The sequence below is a fragment of the Eriocheir sinensis genome, chromosome 39 (assembly GCF_024679095.1).
Source record: "Eriocheir sinensis breed Jianghai 21 chromosome 39, ASM2467909v1, whole genome shotgun sequence".
Classification (NCBI taxonomy): domain Eukaryota; kingdom Metazoa; phylum Arthropoda; class Malacostraca; order Decapoda; family Varunidae; genus Eriocheir; species Eriocheir sinensis.
In genome coordinates, this window is record NC_066547.1 from 9,910,571 (window position 1) to 9,930,047 (window position 19,477).

General features: G+C 46.2%; 2 protein-coding genes across 8 annotated transcripts in view; one reads left to right on the top strand and one right to left on the bottom strand.

The window, feature by feature from the left end:
* Nucleotides 1-7,069, top strand: part of LOC127008969 (facilitated trehalose transporter Tret1-like) — a 48,195-nt gene extending 41,126 nt beyond the window's left edge. For 3 of the 4 annotated variants that reach the window (XM_050881514.1, XM_050881515.1, XM_050881517.1), the window contains 4 exons: nt 2,359-2,494; nt 2,850-3,244; nt 4,383-4,538; nt 4,652-7,062. In XM_050881514.1, coding sequence (XP_050737471.1) covers nt 2,359-2,494; nt 2,850-3,244; nt 4,383-4,538; nt 4,652-5,374 — 1,410 coding nt within the window. In that variant the 3' untranslated portion in view covers nt 5,375-7,062. Of the gene's footprint in view, nt 1-2,358; nt 2,495-2,849; nt 3,245-4,382; nt 4,539-4,651 lie in introns of all 4 variants that reach the window. The other variant, XM_050881513.1, reaches the window with a different exon arrangement.
* Nucleotides 7,070-8,864: 1,795 nt separating this feature from the next.
* LOC127008970 (cell adhesion molecule Dscam2-like) overlaps nt 8,865-19,477 on the bottom strand; it is a 104,365-nt gene continuing 93,752 nt past the window's right edge. For 2 of the 4 annotated variants that reach the window (XM_050881519.1, XM_050881518.1), the window contains exons 22-34: nt 19,244-19,374; nt 18,529-18,615; nt 17,847-18,111; nt 17,010-17,192; nt 16,371-16,556; nt 15,970-16,076; nt 15,369-15,558; nt 14,902-15,073; nt 13,283-13,468; nt 12,481-12,647; nt 11,911-12,096; nt 11,280-11,481; nt 8,865-10,041 (exon numbers count right to left, since the gene is read on the bottom strand). In XM_050881519.1, the coding sequence (XP_050737476.1) occupies nt 9,627-10,041; nt 11,280-11,481; nt 11,911-12,096; nt 12,481-12,647; nt 13,283-13,468; nt 14,902-15,073; nt 15,369-15,558; nt 15,970-16,076; nt 16,371-16,556; nt 17,010-17,192; nt 17,847-18,111; nt 18,529-18,615; nt 19,244-19,374 (2,477 nt within the window). In that variant the 3' untranslated portion in view covers nt 8,865-9,626. Of the gene's footprint in view, nt 10,042-11,269; nt 11,482-11,910; nt 12,097-12,480; nt 12,648-13,282; nt 13,469-14,901; nt 15,074-15,368; nt 15,559-15,969; nt 16,077-16,370; nt 16,557-17,009; nt 17,193-17,846; nt 18,112-18,528; nt 18,616-19,243; nt 19,375-19,477 lie in introns of all 4 variants that reach the window. The other 2 variants (XM_050881520.1, XM_050881521.1) reach the window with 2 other exon arrangements.

The following is a 19,477-nucleotide window of genomic DNA, read 5'->3' on the forward strand; positions in this document are numbered from 1 at the left end:
TAGTTTGATAAACAACTTAGAATTGCTCTTGACTCATTTTGAACGAAACTAAAAGCTCGTGTCAAAATGTAGCGACAGAGCCTAAAGAAAAAATATTTATTAAGCGTTAGCGACGGGCACTTTTGATAAATATCTATCTTAAAATTATGTAGAGTGCACCTGTGACCACCGATCACTAGAACAGTACGATTTCGATAGGATATAATAATTTTCATGTAGCGTGGAGGGGTTGCCAGATGTCGCTTTCTGAACGAAACATTGAACAGTGTGTCACTACTCTCTATAGCCGACTGTACATAAGAAGGGTCACACTACCGCCACTACCCCTGGAAATGCCCAAAACGCCTATGAAAGCCTTGTCAAATATGTGTGCTTTGGCGTAGGAGTGTTTAAGATTACGCTCATCGTTTCTCTTATGCTGCGTTTGATGAAGAGAAAAGAAAAATATAGATCACACATGGACAGGATTAAGTTTTCACGGCCCATTTTTCATTTGGTATTTGCGTTTATATCTATCTTCAAATGGAAATTACATTGTTAGCTTTCAATCATCATTTTTCATAAATTTTCAGATCTTTGAGTAGCGGAAATTTCAAGCGGTAAATTATTAATGAAATGGTAATAGATAACAGGTTTTTCCATTTTTGTTTGTCTCTTTATTAAACATAATTATCTCAATTATGTCTATTTCAAAAGGGAAATCTTATGCAACCCTACATACCTCACACTCATACCCACACCTTCCCACACATGCACCACCCCCCACACACACATATCCACACCCATACACACACACGAACACACTTGCAAATACCGCACAACTACACAACTACAAAGCCACACCCAACAACCCCTCCTTCACACATTCACCATTCCCCAACTACGTACACAGACACATACACCCATACACACACAGGAACACATATTTTTCATGGTCAAAGATATTCAAGTTACGGCGTAGTGAGGGACGACAAAGGAAGAAAATAAACACATGCAGGGGTTGGAGGAACGAAATTTAAACATGAGACTTATTAGCAAAGCCTTGAAAGCAGCCTTGGCCAGATGTCTTCCCCACAAAGCGCGAGAATAAACTGAAGGGGACAAAAGAGGCGAGTTATCAAAACCGGAGGAAGAGTTTATGTGCGTTAGTGCGTGGTGTGAAGGAAGATGAGGTAGAGTTCGTGTGTTAGTGTTTTTAATAGGCGGCCGCATTGGGGAGGAAAGGGAAATTCATGAATCTAACAAGGAGATTTAGAGCAAGAATCATTACTCGTTTGATCAAGCTGTAGTTTTGCATTTTCGCTAACTAGTCATTTAAGATTTTTTTTTTCAAGACTGATATTAAAACTTTACCAGATAACGAAAAAGTGTAATTGGATGGTGAAGCACAATCTTTTCATTGGATATCTAATAAAGGGAAACCTGTGATGCAAAAGAATAAATTTATGAAAAAAAATGTGATTAAAATATCTAATTTACAAAGGCATACATGAAAAAAATTAAACTCGCTGTGAATAAAAACAATGCCTGAATCGGTGTACTAATAAAAATGAAAGTAAAGTAAATAAAGAGAACTATGAATGACTAAAAATGAATAAGTGAACTAACAAAAATGAAACTTATTTAAATATAGACAGGTATGAATGACTTTAAATATTCTGCAAGTCGCCTAATTTTCCTCACTCCAAGTGCTCCACTGAAGGCAACATTCTTTATCAACATTCAGGTACACAATACGTAAGATCCCGCAACACCCACGAGTGCCTCACCTGCTAATTACAAGCGGCTTTGTGTACCTGGTCGAGCGTGATGAGCCTGAACAAAAACACGAACAATGATAACAGCAACAAAGAAAGAACGCGAAAGTAGAATAATTTTTTTTTTACATTCCCGCCTATAGCGCCGGTAGGCCTTCTTCAGGGGTCAGATGGTCGGCCCAATCCCGTCGTGGCGCAGGCAATTTTTATTGTGGCGCCAGTTATGCTTGGCTCATGCTGCCCCCCGGAACTCATTCTTGATTCGCTGGACGGTTTCTTCTAGAGTCCGGGTTGATGTGTGGTCTTCTGGACAGCATGTGGGTAGTCTTAGGCCACTCGGCAGTGACTGAAAAATCCCAGGTGGTAGCGTGGGGATTCGAACCAACGTTGTCCATGGCGTGGTGAATGTGAGCCCAGCACGCTAACCACTCAGCCACTGCCTACCCTGGTTAATATATTACAGTAATAAATAGGTTTAGTATGCACGCACCTACACCCACACCCACACACAACCTCGTCTCTCCAACTGTTCCTCATGCACCCATCATTCCTCCTTCCCCCCCACACACACCTGCCATTAACCTGTCCTGCATCCCTACAGTTGTGCAGCATCCTAGTAGTGTCCAGTTCCATGCTACAAGTGGGTCTCCTTCTGGGGTGGCCTGCCGTGCTGCCCGCCATGCAGGCCGATAACAGCACCGCCATCAACATCACGGACTACGACGTGAGCTGGCTAGGTAAGAGGAGAGCGGGAGGAGGTGTGTGTGTGTGGGGGGGTATGTTTATTTCTATCGGTGTATATCTTTGTCTCCCAATTTGCATTTGCATGTCGAATCTGTGCATCCATCTGTACAACCGATTCTTTTTAATATGCTCTACTTGTTTCTATTTGCAAGTCTAATCTACGTATCCATATGTACACCCGATTCTTGTCAATGTCTCTACTTGCTTGCATCTACATTTCTAGTCTGTATATGTTTCTATCTGATTCTTCTCAAAAGGTTTCTATTTGACTGTGTGTTTTCCCGTTAGTTAATCGATGTCACTATTTCTATCAATCTATCTATCTAATCATCACCCTCTTCCTCCCAGTCTCCAGCGTGGGCCTCGCCGGCATGTTAACCAACCTTCCCTCCGGCTTCCTCATCGACTTCTTCGGATACCGGCGGCTCCTGACCATGTGCCTGCTGCCCGTGTCCGCCTCCTGGTTCATGCAAGCCTTCACGACCTCGATCAGCCTCCTCTACGCCGGGAGGATCCTAGGCGGCATGGCTGTTATGCTATTCAACACCATCGTCCCGCCCCTCACGATCGAACTCGTGGAACCAACCTACCGGGGCTTCCTGGCCTGTGGGTCGGAGATTGTCGTTTCCTTTGGTGTCCTCTTGGCTTTCGTGATGGCGGATTTTCTCCACTGGAAGACAGTGACGATACTCTCTGGGCTCCCCTTCATCCCCATCTTCTTCCTGTCGCTTGGTGTTCCGGAGGTAAGGAGGGGACAGGGAACGCTGGAGAATGGCGGGTGGGGTTGTTGGCATCGGGGTTCGAGGAGGTGGTGGTGGAGGGTCGGAGGAAAGGGCTGAAGGGATCTGGGAATGTGAGATGAATGATACATGTGTGAGGTTATTGTGATTCAGGAGGAGAAGGAGGAGGAACACAAACGAACACAAAGGAATAACAAACAACAGCAGACCTGCTGGTCTTTACGAGGCTGTTTGTGACAAGCTACACTAACTATCTAATCAAAGGTGGAAGATGAAGGACAGCAAAGGCGAAGGCGAAGGAGGAAGGAGAATTGGAGGAGGAGGAGGAGGAGGAGGAGGAGGAGGCGGAGGAGGCGGAGGAAGAATAGGAGGAAGAGGAGGAGGAGGTGGGAGAGGAGGTGATGGAAGGATATGTGAAGGGCGAGATTAGTGTTTTAAAGGGATAGTGTGAGTGAATAGGTTTGCAGAGCGTGACTGTGGCAAAGTGAATGTGTGTATGTGTGCATGTGCGTGTGCGTGTGTGTGTGTGTGTGTGTTGCGAATGCCGCGGATCAGGAAAACTCCGTAACCTGATAACCTGAGGGAGAATTCGTAACCTACAAAGAGAAAGTGTCACCCAAACAAAAAAGAAACTCGTGACAGGGAGCGTAAGACCGACCATGTAATGTTAATATGTTGGAAGCCGTTTTGACAGCCTTGTTGCCTTTACTATTGCGACATTGAAGAAGGAAAAACCCTGAAGAACTCTCACGATGGTAAATCCACTGAGAGATAAACGTAATCCAAACACACTAGGCCGTTCATTAAACTAATCCACGGGGAGTTGTTAAAAATGATACGCCATTGACTCAGGAAAAAAACAACTAACGATTATTTTGGCTGGTGAGTGAATTGTCCTCTTTTGTGTTTACTTTCCTTCAGTCTCTCCTGTGGCAGTGTGACTGAATTATCGTATTATGTCTTCTCTTTCCATCAGCCTTGAAAGTTGTTTGACTGGGTTGAAGCGTCGTGTCTTCTCTTTCCTTCAGACTCACTTTTGACTGGGCCGAGAAAGTTATCTTCCTTTGGGTTCTCTTTTTTTTTTAGTGTTTCTCTGACTGGAGCGGGTGAGCTGAAATGTCCTGTCTTCTCTTCCCTTCAGTCTCCCTTCTGGCTGGTGAGGGCGGGCCGGGTGAAGGAGGCCGAGGCGGCACTCATCAAGCTTCGAGGGCCCGCCCGTAGGCCCGCGGCGCAGGACGAACTGCTTCAGATCCAGAGGAGCATCAGGGAGCAGCCTCAGACAAGATTCATGGAACAGGTAACATTCTCTCTCTCTCTCTCTCTCTCTCTCTCTCTCTCTCTCTCTCTCTCTCTCTCTCTCTCTCTCTCTCTCTCTCTCTCTCGTGACGTATCTTCGTGTGTTCCCGGCAGGTGCATCAGATCGTCGTCCCTCACAACCTTCGTCCGCTGCTCCTCGTGTCCGCAGTCATGATCCTGAGAGAACTCGGGGGTCAGTTCGCCATCTTTTCCTACGCCGCCTATTTCTTCGCCACCGCCGGCGTGATGATCAACCCACTCACGTGTACGGTTCTGGTGGGCGTCATGCGGCTCATCTCCACTTTCACCTGCGCTTTCCTCCTCGATCGTGTGGGCCGGCGCATTATCCTGATGGCTGGGTGTTCCTGTTGCGCCATATCCGCCGCTGTTGGGGGCCTTTTCCTCCTTTGGGAAGTTCAGGGGTCGTCATGGGTGCCTCTAGTTGCCGTTCTCGCCTTCGCATTTGGGTATGGTTTCGGCGTCTGTCCCATTCCATGGATCCTGATGGGGGAGCTTCTGCCGACACCGGTCAGGGTCGTGGGCTCCACCATCGTCGTGTTCATCTTCTCGGCGATGCAAGTCTTCGTTGGCCTTATGTTCCCCAGGCTGGTGGACGAGGTGGGTCTTGGGGGGAGTTTCCTGGTCTTCGCGGTCTTCAACACCTTCCTAGCGGTACTGGTTCGTCTGTTCCTGCCGGAGACCGCAAGCCAGAGCCTCCACACTCTTGAACATGCATTCGATAGAGCCAACAGTACCACGGTCCCACTGAAAACCACCCCTGACAAAAAAACAACACCCGTAGACGAGACAGGAACGTCCCATGAACCTCTCTTGTGAAGCACGCCACAACAAAGCCGATTCACACTATTACATATGGCCGAGGCAGTCTGAATAGGAATAGTGAGAAAAAGGTTTACATGATACAATGACCAAGAGTTATGGACTTACACCAATGCAAGAGAGACAAGAGACCTTCTGGATAAAGATTATTTACAGACACCAGAAGACTGGATACGCAAAAGGCTCGTGATCCTATTATCTGCCTCACGTCTCCTTTTCCTTGTTACTTAGGTTGGCTCCCGCGTGATGCCATGAGTTTATTGTTGTTTGCTTTAAGGATCAACGCCTGGTGAGTCTGCCAAAGAAGCTTAGCAATGGACTGTAATGCTAGTATTAAATTAAGGACGGAAAAAAAGGAATTAGGAAGCAAAAAGTAGTTTAAGTATTGTAAGTAATTATAAGTGCCACCAGAAACCGTTACCGCGTGAAAGGTTACCGAGTCTCACACGGAGGGCCCCATCCCCCTCTCCCTTTCGACCCCCTGGTCCCCACTAGACACCACGTGGTCGCCGCCAGACAGACTTCTTTCCCGCCAAAAGTGCTGAGTAGCGTCAGCCCCATCACCCTTGTCCCTCCCCTCTCACCAGTCACGTGACTTCCGTCATTCTGGAAGCTTCCTTTCTCCTGGAAGCTTCCTTCCTCCTCCCCTTCCGGCCGCGCCCACCCACTCCCGTTTGGAGTACCGCCATTTCCGTTCGCCCCCCCCTATATAAGCCGGAAACCCGAGTCGCTCAGTCTCATGACTCAACCTTCTACTCCCCGCCCACAGGTACGTGACCTCATCTCCCCAAGTGCTCCTCACCCCTAGTGTTCCCTACCCCTCCCCCCAGTGACATAACCCCCTATTCCCCCCAAGTGAATTCGTCCCTTACTCGCCATTATAATAAGTAGACTTCCAATAAAGTAACCGAAAGTTGAATAATTTATTTCCCCCATAGTTTATCTCTCGTGAATCAACCTCCTCCTCCCCGCCCACAGGGCCGTTGGTACACTGGTGACTTGCCACTAACACACACATTCACACACACTAACACTTATAATTCATCATTCTTCTCAAGAGTATGTAACGTTGACACCCCCTATGGCGAAGAGAAGTCAGTGGGTGCCCTTAGGACCGGTGGAACACGGGGATCGAACCCTTACTCATCGCTATAGGCCGTGTCGTAACGTTAGTTTTCCCCATGAGACAATCGTTGTTCTTCTGGTCACTGAGTAATTAGGAGGTAACAGAAATATATCTATATCTTGTACGTGAGCAACACTGCTGATGTGAGTCCTCGCAGTCTCGTCTTTCCCGTATGATTATTCATCCACTGGCATTTGTATCCCCCATGTGTAAACCATTTTTTTGCCTGGCACCGTGAGAGGTAGGAAGTAACAGATATCTATTACTGTAAGTGAATTATCTTGCTGGTGTGAGTCTTCGCAGTGGTGGTTTCCCATAAGCTTATGTTCTATTTTTGACCGGAGTCATTACTTGGTGTCGTCCGCGGGTGTGGGCGATAATGTTCCTCGTGTTCTCCCCTCAGTATTGACTCGTCAGTCGAGAGTTCATTCTGTTGTCGGGAAATAAACAAATAAATGCATAATGTCCTGTTTATAGGCATTCTTTTCTCCTTGGTGATAACCTTGACATGAGTATTGTCCAGACGGCTGTGGTGGTTGCTGACTCACCGCCCTCCACACCTCCGCCCTTCCACGCTATTACACTCAGTTCTCCCGGACACCTCCCCTGGGTCCCCCCTTTGAATTATTTAAGCTTTAAGGTTCCCTGCGAGCTAGGGGTGACCTTGTTCGCCCTTAGATCGCTGGGTGGTGGCAGCCAATACCCCCAGGGTGAGTTTCTGGCCCCCGAGTTTTCTACAATCCCCCTTTTGCCCCGTCCCCTTTGGTTTTTATGCATCACCTAGTGCCCCAAATTACAGGGCACTACAGGATGACTTTAGGTGATGCAATGGACGCTTTGTTGTATAGCCATGTGTTCCAATGATCTGCCTTTCCTCAAGCTAGAGAGTGAAGGAAAGCTGACGTACGTGTAGTGTTTGTTTGTTTGTAGGTTTCAAAGGTCATATGGATGGATGAATGGATGTATAGATGAATAAGTTAGCTTTCCATAGAGTCTGGCACAAGTCTTTGCTTTCTAAACTGCCCGCTTTCGGATTTTATCCTTCCCTCTGTTCCTTTATCTCCAGTTTCCTTTCCGGTCGTTCTATCTCAGCTGTGGTAGACGGCCACTGTTCTTCCCCTAATCCTATCAACAGTGGTGTTCCACAGGGCTCTGTTCTATCACCCACTCTCTTCCTGTTATTCATCAATAAATTTCTTTCTATAGCAAACTATCCTATCCACTCATACACTGACGACTCCACTCTGCATTCTTCAACTTCTTTCTACAGAAGACCCTCTCAACACGAATTACAAGACTCCATACTGGAGGCTGCAGAACGCTTGACCTCAGATCTTGCTATCATTTCCGATTGGGGTAAAAGGAACCTCGTATATCAATTTATCCATCTATCAACTCGACACAATCTTCCAAACACCTATCCCCTATTCTTCGATAACACCCCCTGTCACCTTCTTGAACACTAAATATCCTCGGTCTATCCTTAGTTCAAAATCTCAACTGGTAACTTCATATCTCCTCTCATCCTAAATCAGCTTCCTCAAGGTTGGGCTTTCTGTATCGTCTCTGCCAGTTCTTCTCCACCGCACAGATGCTTTCCATATGTAAGGGCCTTGTCCGCCCTCGTATAGGGTATGCATCCCACGTGTGGGGGGCTCCACTCACACAGCTCTTCTGGACAGAGCTGTCTTCGTCCCATCAGCTCTCCTCCTCTTACTAACAGCCTTCTACCTCTTAAATTCCGCCGGCATGTTGCATCTCTTTCTATCTTCTATCGATATTTTCATGCTGACTGCTCTTCTGTACTTGCTAACTGCATGCCTCTCCCCCTCCCGCGGCCCTGCTGCACACGACTTTCTACTCATGCTCGTCCTTTTACTGTCCTTATGCAAGAGTTAACCAGCATCTCCATTCTTTCATTCCCTTCACTGGTAAACTCTGGAACAGTCTTCCTTCGTCTGTATCAGGACACCTCCCCATCCGAGACTGACCTCTATTTTGGCCACTCTATACTTATCACTATATGAGAGCAACAGTTAGCGGGCTATTTTTTTTACATCTTCTTTTTGTTGCCCTTGAGTTGCTCTCTGTGCTGTAAAAAAAATAATTATATACATGCATACATACTCCTAGTCGTGTATTTAGTGTCTGTATAAAATAGTGATTTTTTCTAGTTTTTGAAGTATATGTAACCCATCATAACCCCCCCCCCCCCACACACACAATTAAAAAGTAACCTTATCCTTTACTCCAATGTTATCTTGTTATCCTTTTCTCTCTCTTTCTCCCGTCAATAAGATCAAAATAAGCTAAATTAATAAGCTAAAAGGAGGTACGCAAGGGGAGACCAGTGGCGGGGCTTCAATATTTAATAATTATATTCACATTTCTCCGATGAACAGTGTAAGCGTTAATCACAAACAGGTGGAGGTGTGTGTAATGGGGGGTAGGGGGTGATGGGGCATGTGGACGTGGGAGGGAGGATGGGGAATGGGGGGTTTCATCTGAGGAGGAAAGGATGTGTGGGGTTACAAATAGGCTTAGGTAAAATATTTCTCTTACACGCACTCTCACTTTCGTTCGCTCTCACTGTCTCTAACCTGGTATTTTCTTCCTTCTGCTTCCTTCCACCTCTTTCTTTTCTCGGCTGTCTCGGGAACACAATAACAGCGTGGTGCGTGGTTGGGGCCGCGGAGACGACAAACAGACAGACGGAGAGACAGCCTCACGCACACGACACAGGTAGAGCAACACCGAGACTCGAAAAATGGAACTAAAAAGGAAAAAAAACAAAGAAAACAGGTGACAAAAGAAAACACAAAGAATTAAAAAAGAAAACAGTGAAGAGGCGTAATCATGTAACACTTTGACAACACATCCATGACACACTGTATACACCATCACTGACCACTCTTGTGTGTTGTCTGTTTGAAGTTTTGTCTTAAGTCAGTCTTGTCGATCAAAAGGTGTTCACGTGTCTGCTTAGAAAGAGGAGTTTTTATTTATTTATTTGTCTTTTGTTTTTACTTCTCTCTACGTAGCACCATAACATATTACCCTTGGCATTGTACTTCTTGTTTTTTTTATTTATACTTTCTTTGTTATTTACTTCGACCGGGAGATCTACACGTTAATGCTGTACGGCGCCTTCGAAGTGGCCGAGTTAGTTGCTGTGGCCGTCTTCTGCTGAGCTAGTTTCTGCTGTGCCGCGCTGTGTTGCTGCTGCTGGTGCTGTTGCTGCTGCTGTTCCTGCTGTTGCTGTTGCTGCTCGTACTGACTCAGCATCATCAGCAACTCACTCGCTACGTTGTTGTTGTTATTGTTGCTGGACGCTGCTGACTTTCCACTGTTCGCCTTCCCTCTTACCCTTTGGCCTCCTCCGCCTGCTGCGCCTCCTCCTCCACCTCCTCCCTGGCGAAGCTCCCGGTCACACTCCGCCTCCGACATCTCCCTCGAATCGGAGAAGGCGGAGGGGGGGTGGAGGGGCCGCGGGGGGGTGAGGGGAGAGGAATCGCTGGAGGAAGAATCATTTTGGGCTCTGGAATAAGAGGGAGACTCGTGAGGTGAAGCTGTTCTTGTATTTATTGTATTTCGCTTTGCTGTATTGGTTTGTTCTTGGTGAGGATAAGGAAAAACGGAAGGGTGAAGAGGGTAGAGTAGTAGGAAAAGAAAAGGATGCAGGAGAGGAAGACGAAGACGAGAAGAAAGGGAAGAGTGAAGAGGTTAGATAAGTAGGAAAAAGAGAATGCAAGGGAATGTTTGGTGAGGAGGAAGATGAAAACTCGGAAAATGGAAAGAGCAAAGAAGGTAATTGAGTTGGAAAAGAATAGGGTGTAGGGGAGTGTCAGCTGAGGAGGTAATAAGATAGGTGACGTGGACGAGGAATACAAAGAAAGAGGAAGAGAGAGACAGAAACAAAAGTGCAAAGGAGATAAGGAGGGACAAGATGCCGAAAACGTCTTGCAGTGCTTCAGAGGGTCGTGTTGAGAGGAGCCACTTTGTTGGTTATTTACACGGCGTACAGGAGGATAAATGAAACTTGTCTCAAAACGATGAATTACGCAGAAATATATCACTATTTTGCTACTATAAGAAGTGAACAACTATCGCCTTCTCACAATATTAAAAACAATCACTGATGGTAATACTTTCCTTAGACTGAATGACGAAACTAAACAAATTCACATACATCGAGAAAAAAACACGTTACGTATGTTATATATACAAAACTGAATATCTGATAAAACAGGGATACTAGACTGGGCTATTTATATGGTTAGTGGTAGAGGAAGTGATGCAAAATGTGCAGCGAACAGGCAGATCAGCATTTTAGGTGTCGAATGCGTGTAGGGAAGAGTGCAGTAAAGGCAGAAATTAAGATTAAAGCAAAACAAGAGTAAAATATAGATGTATAGATAGATTGTTAGAAAGAGATAGACGTTTAAATATATTTCATTGAAGGTAAAGGTGAAGCAGGGATACAATTAACAGAGGCAAAAACAGGGCGGGGAAGAAGTGGTTGGAAATACAGATAGGAAAAAAAGCTGAAAAAAAGGCAGGGAAAAAGGAAGGCTGAAACTAAGGTGGAAGAAAAGAAAGGGAAAAAATGAAGGTGGAGAAAGGTGCAAGAAGCCAAAGAAGAAACAATGGAAAATAAAAAGCACAGAATAAGGCAGAAAAAAAGGTCAGGAGGGGAAAGGAATAAGGGTGGAGGTGGTGGGAGCCGCGGCAGCCAGACTCCACCTACACAGCTCAGCCTCCTCTACCTGAGACTACCTGGCATGGCGGACAGGTGGCAGGGGGTGGGGGCCAGCTCTCACCCCCGCGCCGCCCCCTGCCCCGCCCTGCTGCTGCTGCTGGGGGAGGAAGTGCGGGTGGCGGTGCTGCTGGGCCTGGGGGTGCTGGTAGTGGGGGTGCTGCGGCAGGGGCGAGGAGGCGTCGTTGCTCTCAGTGCTGGAGTCTCGCTTCGGCATGTCACCTGGGGAGAGGATATTGATTTTCGGACCTGGAGATGATTGCATGTAGTCTGTACTGATGGATTTGCTAAGGGTTGTATTTTAGTTTGTATTTACTGTATACCTCTGTCGCTTGAAATAGTCTTATATAAATATTTTAACCTATAGTGTCTTGATGCTATTTTCATTTTAGTAAACAAAAGGTTATTAATTAATACGTGTGAAGGCTTTATGAACTGCTGCAGACCTTATTTGTTGCACTTACGGGAACTATAAATACAAAATCGTATCCCATTCTATTTATATTAACAAAACAACTACACTCACAATCCAAAAAGGCTCACACGTCTCTGTATTGTTACCGCGTTACTTTACGTTTGTTTGGTATCTATGCATCTTTCGTCTGCCAGTGTGGGGTTTATTCACATTCAGACAGTACCAATGCGCAGTACCTCTAGAGCGGCTCCTGGAGCGGTGCGGACGGCCGCCGGTGGTGTCCTTGCGGGCGTCCTCAGCCCACTTGGCCCCCGCCGGCGTCTGGGCCACCTCCAGGCCGGGCTGGGCGCCGCCACCGGGCAGAGACTTGGGGCGGCTCGCGTACTCCCCGCCGCGGCCACGACTGCTGATGTAGGCGATCTCTAGCAGGGGGCAAAAGCAAAAGTAGTAGTGTTGGTGGTGGTAGTGGCTGCAGTTTAAGTAGCAGTAATAAAAACTGTATATGTCAACACACATTTTAAGCGTTTCTCAAGTACACATGTGAAGCTCTTTATAATGTGTAGTAAAATGTATGTTTCCAGTAGCTATATGGTAACAAAATCGCTTGAATATCCATATAATCAATACTAAAGCCAAAAAATAGTTTTTCAGCACCTTTTTTAAGAGTTAGTACTTCTCAGAGAGGATAGCTCAAACCTTCAGAGTTAGCCATGAAACAACAATTTTCTATGAGTAGCTGTAGAAATATATTAGCCGTAGACCTCAACAAACATTAGCCTTCGTATTCCTGCGCCCTGAACACTAACCTGTCTCCTTGAAGTGTGACTGTGTCCTCTGCCGCCCCACCTGGCCGTACGTGGGGGACTGCGGCGGGTGGCGGTCGCTGTAGGTGTCGGGGGTGTCGAGGCAGTCCCGCGGGGTGAGGGTGTGGAGGGACAGACCGTACTCTAGAGTACCTTCCGAGCTCCCCACGCTAAGTACACGACACGGGCACTCAGGGAAGGGAGAAGGGAAGGGAGGCGAGAGAGAAGGCCGGAAGAAAGGATAGGTAGGAGAATGAGGAGAAAAGAGAGACAAAGGCACAAATGGATGAAGGTAAACAAGAGCAGAGGAAACAAGAACACAGAGGGCAATGCCGAACACAGGACAGTAAGAAAGTAACAGACATGAAGACAAATAGACATACATATATAGCAAGCTTAAAGCGTAGACATACAAAGATAATGGGAACACTCCAGCAAGTAATCAGTTACACATTAATTAGAAGATAAATCAGTAAAACGAAGAGAAACTTTTCACCAAGATTCAAGGCAAAGAATTCCCGCTTTAAGATTGAAATATTATCTTCAATGAACAACTTTCTGCCAATGTATATCATGTTAACAAAAACTAATGAAACCTGAAACCTTGAGTGTGATAATGTAACTGACTTAACTACTGCTATTTGTATATAAAAAAAAATACAACAAAACGAATGAATGAATGAATGAATGACGAATGAATAAATAAGTAAATTAATTAGTGAATGAGCGAATGAATGAGTGAGTGAGTGAATGAATGAATGGACGGAGTGGAGGCCGTGCAGCTGGAGTGGATCAGCGTGTTTACCTGAAGGTGGCGTAGGGGCAGATCTCGTAGGGGTCCGAGGCGTCGTCCTGGGTCTTGAGGGACGCCAGGGAGCCGCGGGGCTTCTTAGTGGGCGTCGGGGAGTACAGGTGGGCGCGGGTCAGCTCAGAGTTGCGGGCGTTGTCGTCCTCGCCGCCCCCGCCCTTCGTGTCCAGACTTCCCCCTTGCCTGTGGATGTGGGAGTGCGTTAGGATGAGTGAGAGTGTGAATAATGGCACTCAGGATATGTTGGTGTGTCTAGGAGAGGTTGTAACGGTGTGAGCAGAAGTGCGTAAAAGTCCTTAATTGAATATCCTTTTGTAGAGTCCCTGAGTGTGCGTGGAGCGTGGAAGGAGGGTGTTTAGATACCTAATGAATGGGTACCAGTGCGTTGAGACCTAACAAACAGTATTATTCAAAGGCAACTAATAAGGGGATTGTGAATGTATGGTGAGCCGAGTACGTTTTTACTTTCTTCTCTGTCCTCAAAGCCTTTCATTAGTCTTGTTATTGCAGTACACACACACACACACACACACACACACACACACACACACACACACACACACACACACACACACACATTATTAATATGAATCGCTACTGACAATAATCTCTCCCGCGTGTCATACTGTATTGCGGGTACACCTGACGCGGCTTCCTAATTAGGGTACTATGAGCCGACCTGACACTTTGTGGGGAAGCGACGTAGGTGAAATATAAACAGCTCTAACTATGATGAAAGTGACACTTGGGATGAAAGGAAGACAACCCGACGTGAAATTAATCTTACGTGTAGTGTTACCTGGAGTACATTAGGTGAGTTCATTTAGATTCAGTCCTCTCAATACCTCCTCCTCCGATCGTTTTTATTTTCCATCTTTTTACTCCTGTCGTTTCTCCTCATTTCGTGTCCTTCGCTCTTGTTTTCTTTGTTTTTTTCCCATTGTTATCCGTACTTGTCCTTTTCTTCTTCCTTGCTTTATTTCCTGTCTTCCCATTTTGTCTTCACTGCACACTTATTTTTTTTATTTTTCTCCTGCCTTCCACTTTTCTAGCCCAGGTTAATTGACACACACGGATAGACAGAACCAGCTAGAGACTCGTCGGCACATACAAGTGAACTAACTATCCATCATGTCATCCCCATCCATGAATAAACTTAACCAAACTCTCAGTCGCGTTCGCTTCAACTACTACTAATTATGTTGAACTTAATTAAACTAATTATGAACCAATTAGAATGCGTTTAATTTACTTGGACGTACCATTATACTCTGCCTCTCAGATACACTCAAATTAGCTATTCTAACTTATCTCACCCTCTTCTTCCATCCGCATCTTCACCTATCTACATACCTTTTAACCTTCCAATCTTCCAATATCCTCTTTATTCATCTCCATCTCCACCCACCTCCACACCTCAAAACTTTTCTATATCCTCTATTCTTCATCCATATCTTCACCCATCTACATACATCTTAACCTTCCTACTCCCTCATTTTCCATTCACATCTTCATCCATCTGCAAAGCTATTAATCTTCCTATATCCTCCTTTATGGGTCTCGAATCACACACGTTTTTCCCACCTTCACCTCCCTTAATATGACTACAGCCTCACCTATAGCCGCCGTAGCGCTGTCGCCTCACCGCCACACAGACGCAGATCACCAGAGCGGCCGCCAGCAGGACGGCGCTCACCACGCCCGCCACCACGTGGGCGTCCAGCCAGCCCGCCGCCCCGCCGCCGCGACTCACCGCCACCTCCTGAACCGGCTGGGCTGTGATAGCGCCTTAAGGGAGAACGAATAGGATGGTCAGGGAAATGGGGCTATGTGACGTTTGTTTTTAGGTGTTGGTCAGATTGTAAAAAGGATAATGAGGAGAGGAAGGGCTATAACAAAGTGAGAGGAAGATATTTTAAGGAGGGAGAAAGACAACTATGAAAGAAGAAAAATTAAATAAGGAAAGAATACAAGAGGATAATTATGAAAGGAGAAAAGACAAAAAAGGAAATAATAATAATTAATTAGACCCACCAAAAAGATATACAAGGGAAAAAAAGACCCCAATAGGCCACAGGCTCACCCCCGTTAGTGTCCCTGGTGGCCACGCGGTACAGGACAGAGGTGTCCCCGGCGGTGGAGGCGGCCGTCACTCTGAGGAGGTGCCACGCCCCCGAGTGGAGGTCACACAGGCCCAGGTCCCCTGTGTCGCGGGTGACGCGGGCGTGCAGGGTGGTCCAGGACTCGCCGCCCACCTCGCTGCCCCGCTCCACCTGCAGGACAAGGAAACGGGTGATGGGACGCAAGGTAAGTGTTAAGAGTTATATTTAGGTTTTATTTTATTCTTGTTTTAAAGTTTTAGAGTTTAGATTCTTTTAGTGGTGCGTCACTGAGTAACACGTCTAAGGTTATTGTATATATATGAGATTTAATTTTGTACTATTCTCTTCCCATTCTGTAAATCATAGGGTTAGCATTTTATTCTCCTTACATTTTCAATCCTATTATTTTTACTCTGTTCCCCTTCGACCACCACTATTGTTTCATTTCCCTATAACTTGCACCCTACTTCTCATGCCTCTACCTCTTCCCTATTCTACTTATAATAATGACATTTTTTAAACCACAACATTTTTACATAAAGACCACGTGCGTGCCTGTGTTGGTGTGACGCCTTAACGTACCTTCCAGTGTGTGACGGGGCAGCCGTGCTCAGGCCACACGTACAGGCGCAGGGTGACGCACGTGGCGTTCACCTCCACCAGGGACGCGGGGTTGGGACGGCCCGGCGCTGTGGGAGGCGAGGGAGAAGGTTAGAGGAGGCAGGGATAGGAGTTCATGAAAAGAGTTATTGTATTGAACCGTTGTAAGAAGTTATATGAGGCGTGTGTGTTACGCATGAAGAGGGACACATAAAAAGCCTTTGTTAATTTTCTACACTGAATAAAAAGAGGAAGAAAAAAGAAATTGCTATTTGTGTATGATTGTGTCTTTCTATGTTATTGGCAGTGTCCATATTCGGAAAAACGTAGAAGAAACGGTGATGTGTGTGTGTGTGTGTGTGTGTGTGTGTGTGTGTACTCACGGCTCCCGAGGGTGCTGGTGACGAGGACGGGGCTGGGGGCCGAGGTGCCGTGAGTGTTCCAGGCCGTCAGGTAGAGGTGGTGGGGCGCCCCGCACGACAGGCCCCGCACCATCACGCTGTGCCCCGCGGGGTCCCCTGGCGTCTCCACCCACTCCCCTGCGCGGCCCCGGTGGTGAAGGGTGTAGCCTGAGGGAAGGAGGGGAGGAAGGAGATGAGGAAAGACGCGGTCATGTAATTGAGGAGGAGAGGAAGGATGATGATGGGAAGCACACAAGAATAATAATAAGAAAGAAAGATGGATGACGATGATGAGAGGCAGAAAGAAAAAGATAAAAAGAAAGAAAAGAGTAAAAAAAAAGGTTATTAGATATAGGAAGAGGTAAAGACGGTGGAATAAAATAGACGGAGAGGACGAAGGAAACAAAAAAGACCAAGGAGAGAAAGGAAGGCAGGGGAAATAAATGAGAGAGAGAGAGAGAGAGAGAGAGAGAGAGAGAGAGAGAGAGAGAGAGAGAGAGAGAGAATATATATATAACAAAGAGGAGGAAACAAAGGCAGGGTTAGTAACCTCCCAAACAAAAGATGAATGTGCCGCGACAACAATAAGATCTACCACACCGAGGAACACAACACACCCACCTAGTATCGGGGCGCCTCCGTCACCCGCGGGAGTGATGGAAAGGTTGAGGGCGTGGTGGGTGGCGTGGGAGAGGGAGAGGGAGGGCGCGGCGGGCGGCGTGAGGGCGATAACTTGGTGTGTGAGGCTGTCCACGCCCGCGCTGCTCCGGGCCCAGCACGTGAAGTTGTCCGTGTCCTGCACAGCTGAGGAGGTGGCGGCGCTTGGTGAGGCTAAGATGGCATTTACGACTATTTTTGCAGGGAAGGAGACAGTTCATGGACAAACCATAAATAACTAAAAGGCACGTAATGAACTGTTACTGCAAAGGGAGGTGTTTAGAAACATAACGTATTGAAAACGAATAGGACTCAAATGGGGTTCTTACTATTTTTTCTAATGTAAAAACTGGTTGCATTAATTACTTAATACAGCACGTTTAAGAGACGATCCTTATTCTGCATAAGCTAACCATTAAACAAAATCATGCTTGATATTATATGACGCATATCATGACACAAACCGAATGACATATCATATGACGCATATGCACGCTTTTCCTATTGATAACGAAAACAAAAACATGCTAAACAAAAACCCAAGATGTACTGAATATTTAGTTATTTGCTCCGTGTCATGAGGAGAGAACGCGTCAGACAAAACAGGGGAACCACAATAAGATGAACAAGGAAAAAAAAAAACAAAAAAAAAAAAACAGGACTCAAAAGTGTAAAATATTTTGTTATACGCTACATGTCACAAGAAAAGGATACGCCTGACGTAATTCACAGTCCAAACTAAAAAAAAAAAAACAAAAAAAAAACAACACAAACAACTATGGAAAAAAACATTCAACTAACCGGTGAGGTGGAGGTCGCCGCCGGGGAGAAGCTGTGTGAGGGGTCCGCTGCCGATGGTGGAGCCCCCTTTGTTCCATGACACTTTGGGGGTCGGCGTGCCCAGCCCTCTGCAGCCCAACGTCACCCCGGAGCCCACGCCAACACGCCACACACGCCCTCCCCCGCCCACGGCAATAGGGGCGTAGGAGGGCGTTGGCTTGGGTATGGCAGTGAGCCGCGGAGACTGACTGCCTTCACCCGCTACTGTGGTCGCCGTAACCCACACCTGAGAACAGAGAAACAATTACCCGTGTGTCCTTTAAAAGCTTCCTCCTTAATTACAGGTACACTGCCAAGTAAACATACGCTGCAAACGGGTAGGCAGACATATAAACACGAGCTTTTTTTTCATTTATTATTATTTTTTTTTTAATCCCTTGATCTGTCTCCTTTGCTGTAAAAAAAAAGATGGGTGGGTAGACTGGAGTAGTTAGACAGATAGGAAGAAGGTAGATAGACATAAACAGAAATAGATTACATTAAAGAGATAAATAAATAAACTGAAATATATACAAATAGATAGGAAGAAGGATGAGTTTATAGAGATCGATGTAACCATACTTAAAGAGAGACGAATAGGCTAGACATGATAAAACGTAACAACACACTCATACCACTCACACCCACAGCCACACCCACACACCTGGATCCTGGAGGCTTGAGTTAGTCCGTTCAGCTCCCGCCAGGTGGCCTCCGAGCCGCCGGCACCCACCAGGTCCCTCATCTCCACCTGAAATACACGCCACTCTTTTTAACACACGGTTTGGGTAATCTTCATGAATACACGACAAAACACGCTACGTCTAATTGTCTTGCTAAGAAAATATTGAAGTTTGCTACGCACAGATCTCAATAGGTTTATGAAGGTTGCGTAATACATTGTTATATGGAATTATTGAAATTTAATTCATGAACATAATCTCGGGATATCATCTGCCACATTTAGCAACAGGAAGCTTGTGAGCGAAAGTTTTCAAGTAAGATTTCTATCAACTTTCTAATGCCAAATAGATAGCATTTACTTTGGAGGCGACACAGTAAACTCTACGGGCACCGCCAGCCACGTTATGTAACTCAATGGCACCCATGATGGACAAGGCAAGTACATTTTAGCTTATATCACATTTTATTTAAGCTCTGGTTATGATGTCGTTTTCAGGAGACTTCTCTGAATCGGCTGAATGGGATAATTTTAGTGCTGAGTCAATAATTTGAAGATTGCAATGTGTAAAAAAGGTTGAATAAATCGTTGGAGCAGTTCTTTCAATTATATATATTTTTTTTCACTATCATTTTCACTACCACGACTACCATACACGCATGTACTTATTTCACTTGGCTGCCGCTGTTCCTCTTACCTGGTCGTCCCTGGAGGAGTAGAGGGTGTAGTGCAGGATGGTACCGGTGTGGGGGCGTGGCGGCGACCAGGTGACCAGGAGACTTGAGCCGCCTGTCACAACTACGCGCAGGTGCCTCGGAGGGCCTGGCACTGTTGGGGTGAAGGAGGAGGAGGAGGTGTGTCACTCTAGGAGGATACAGAACTATGAAATTGTAAGCAACTTCTCATATTAGTTTTCCAGCTTGAGGTTTGA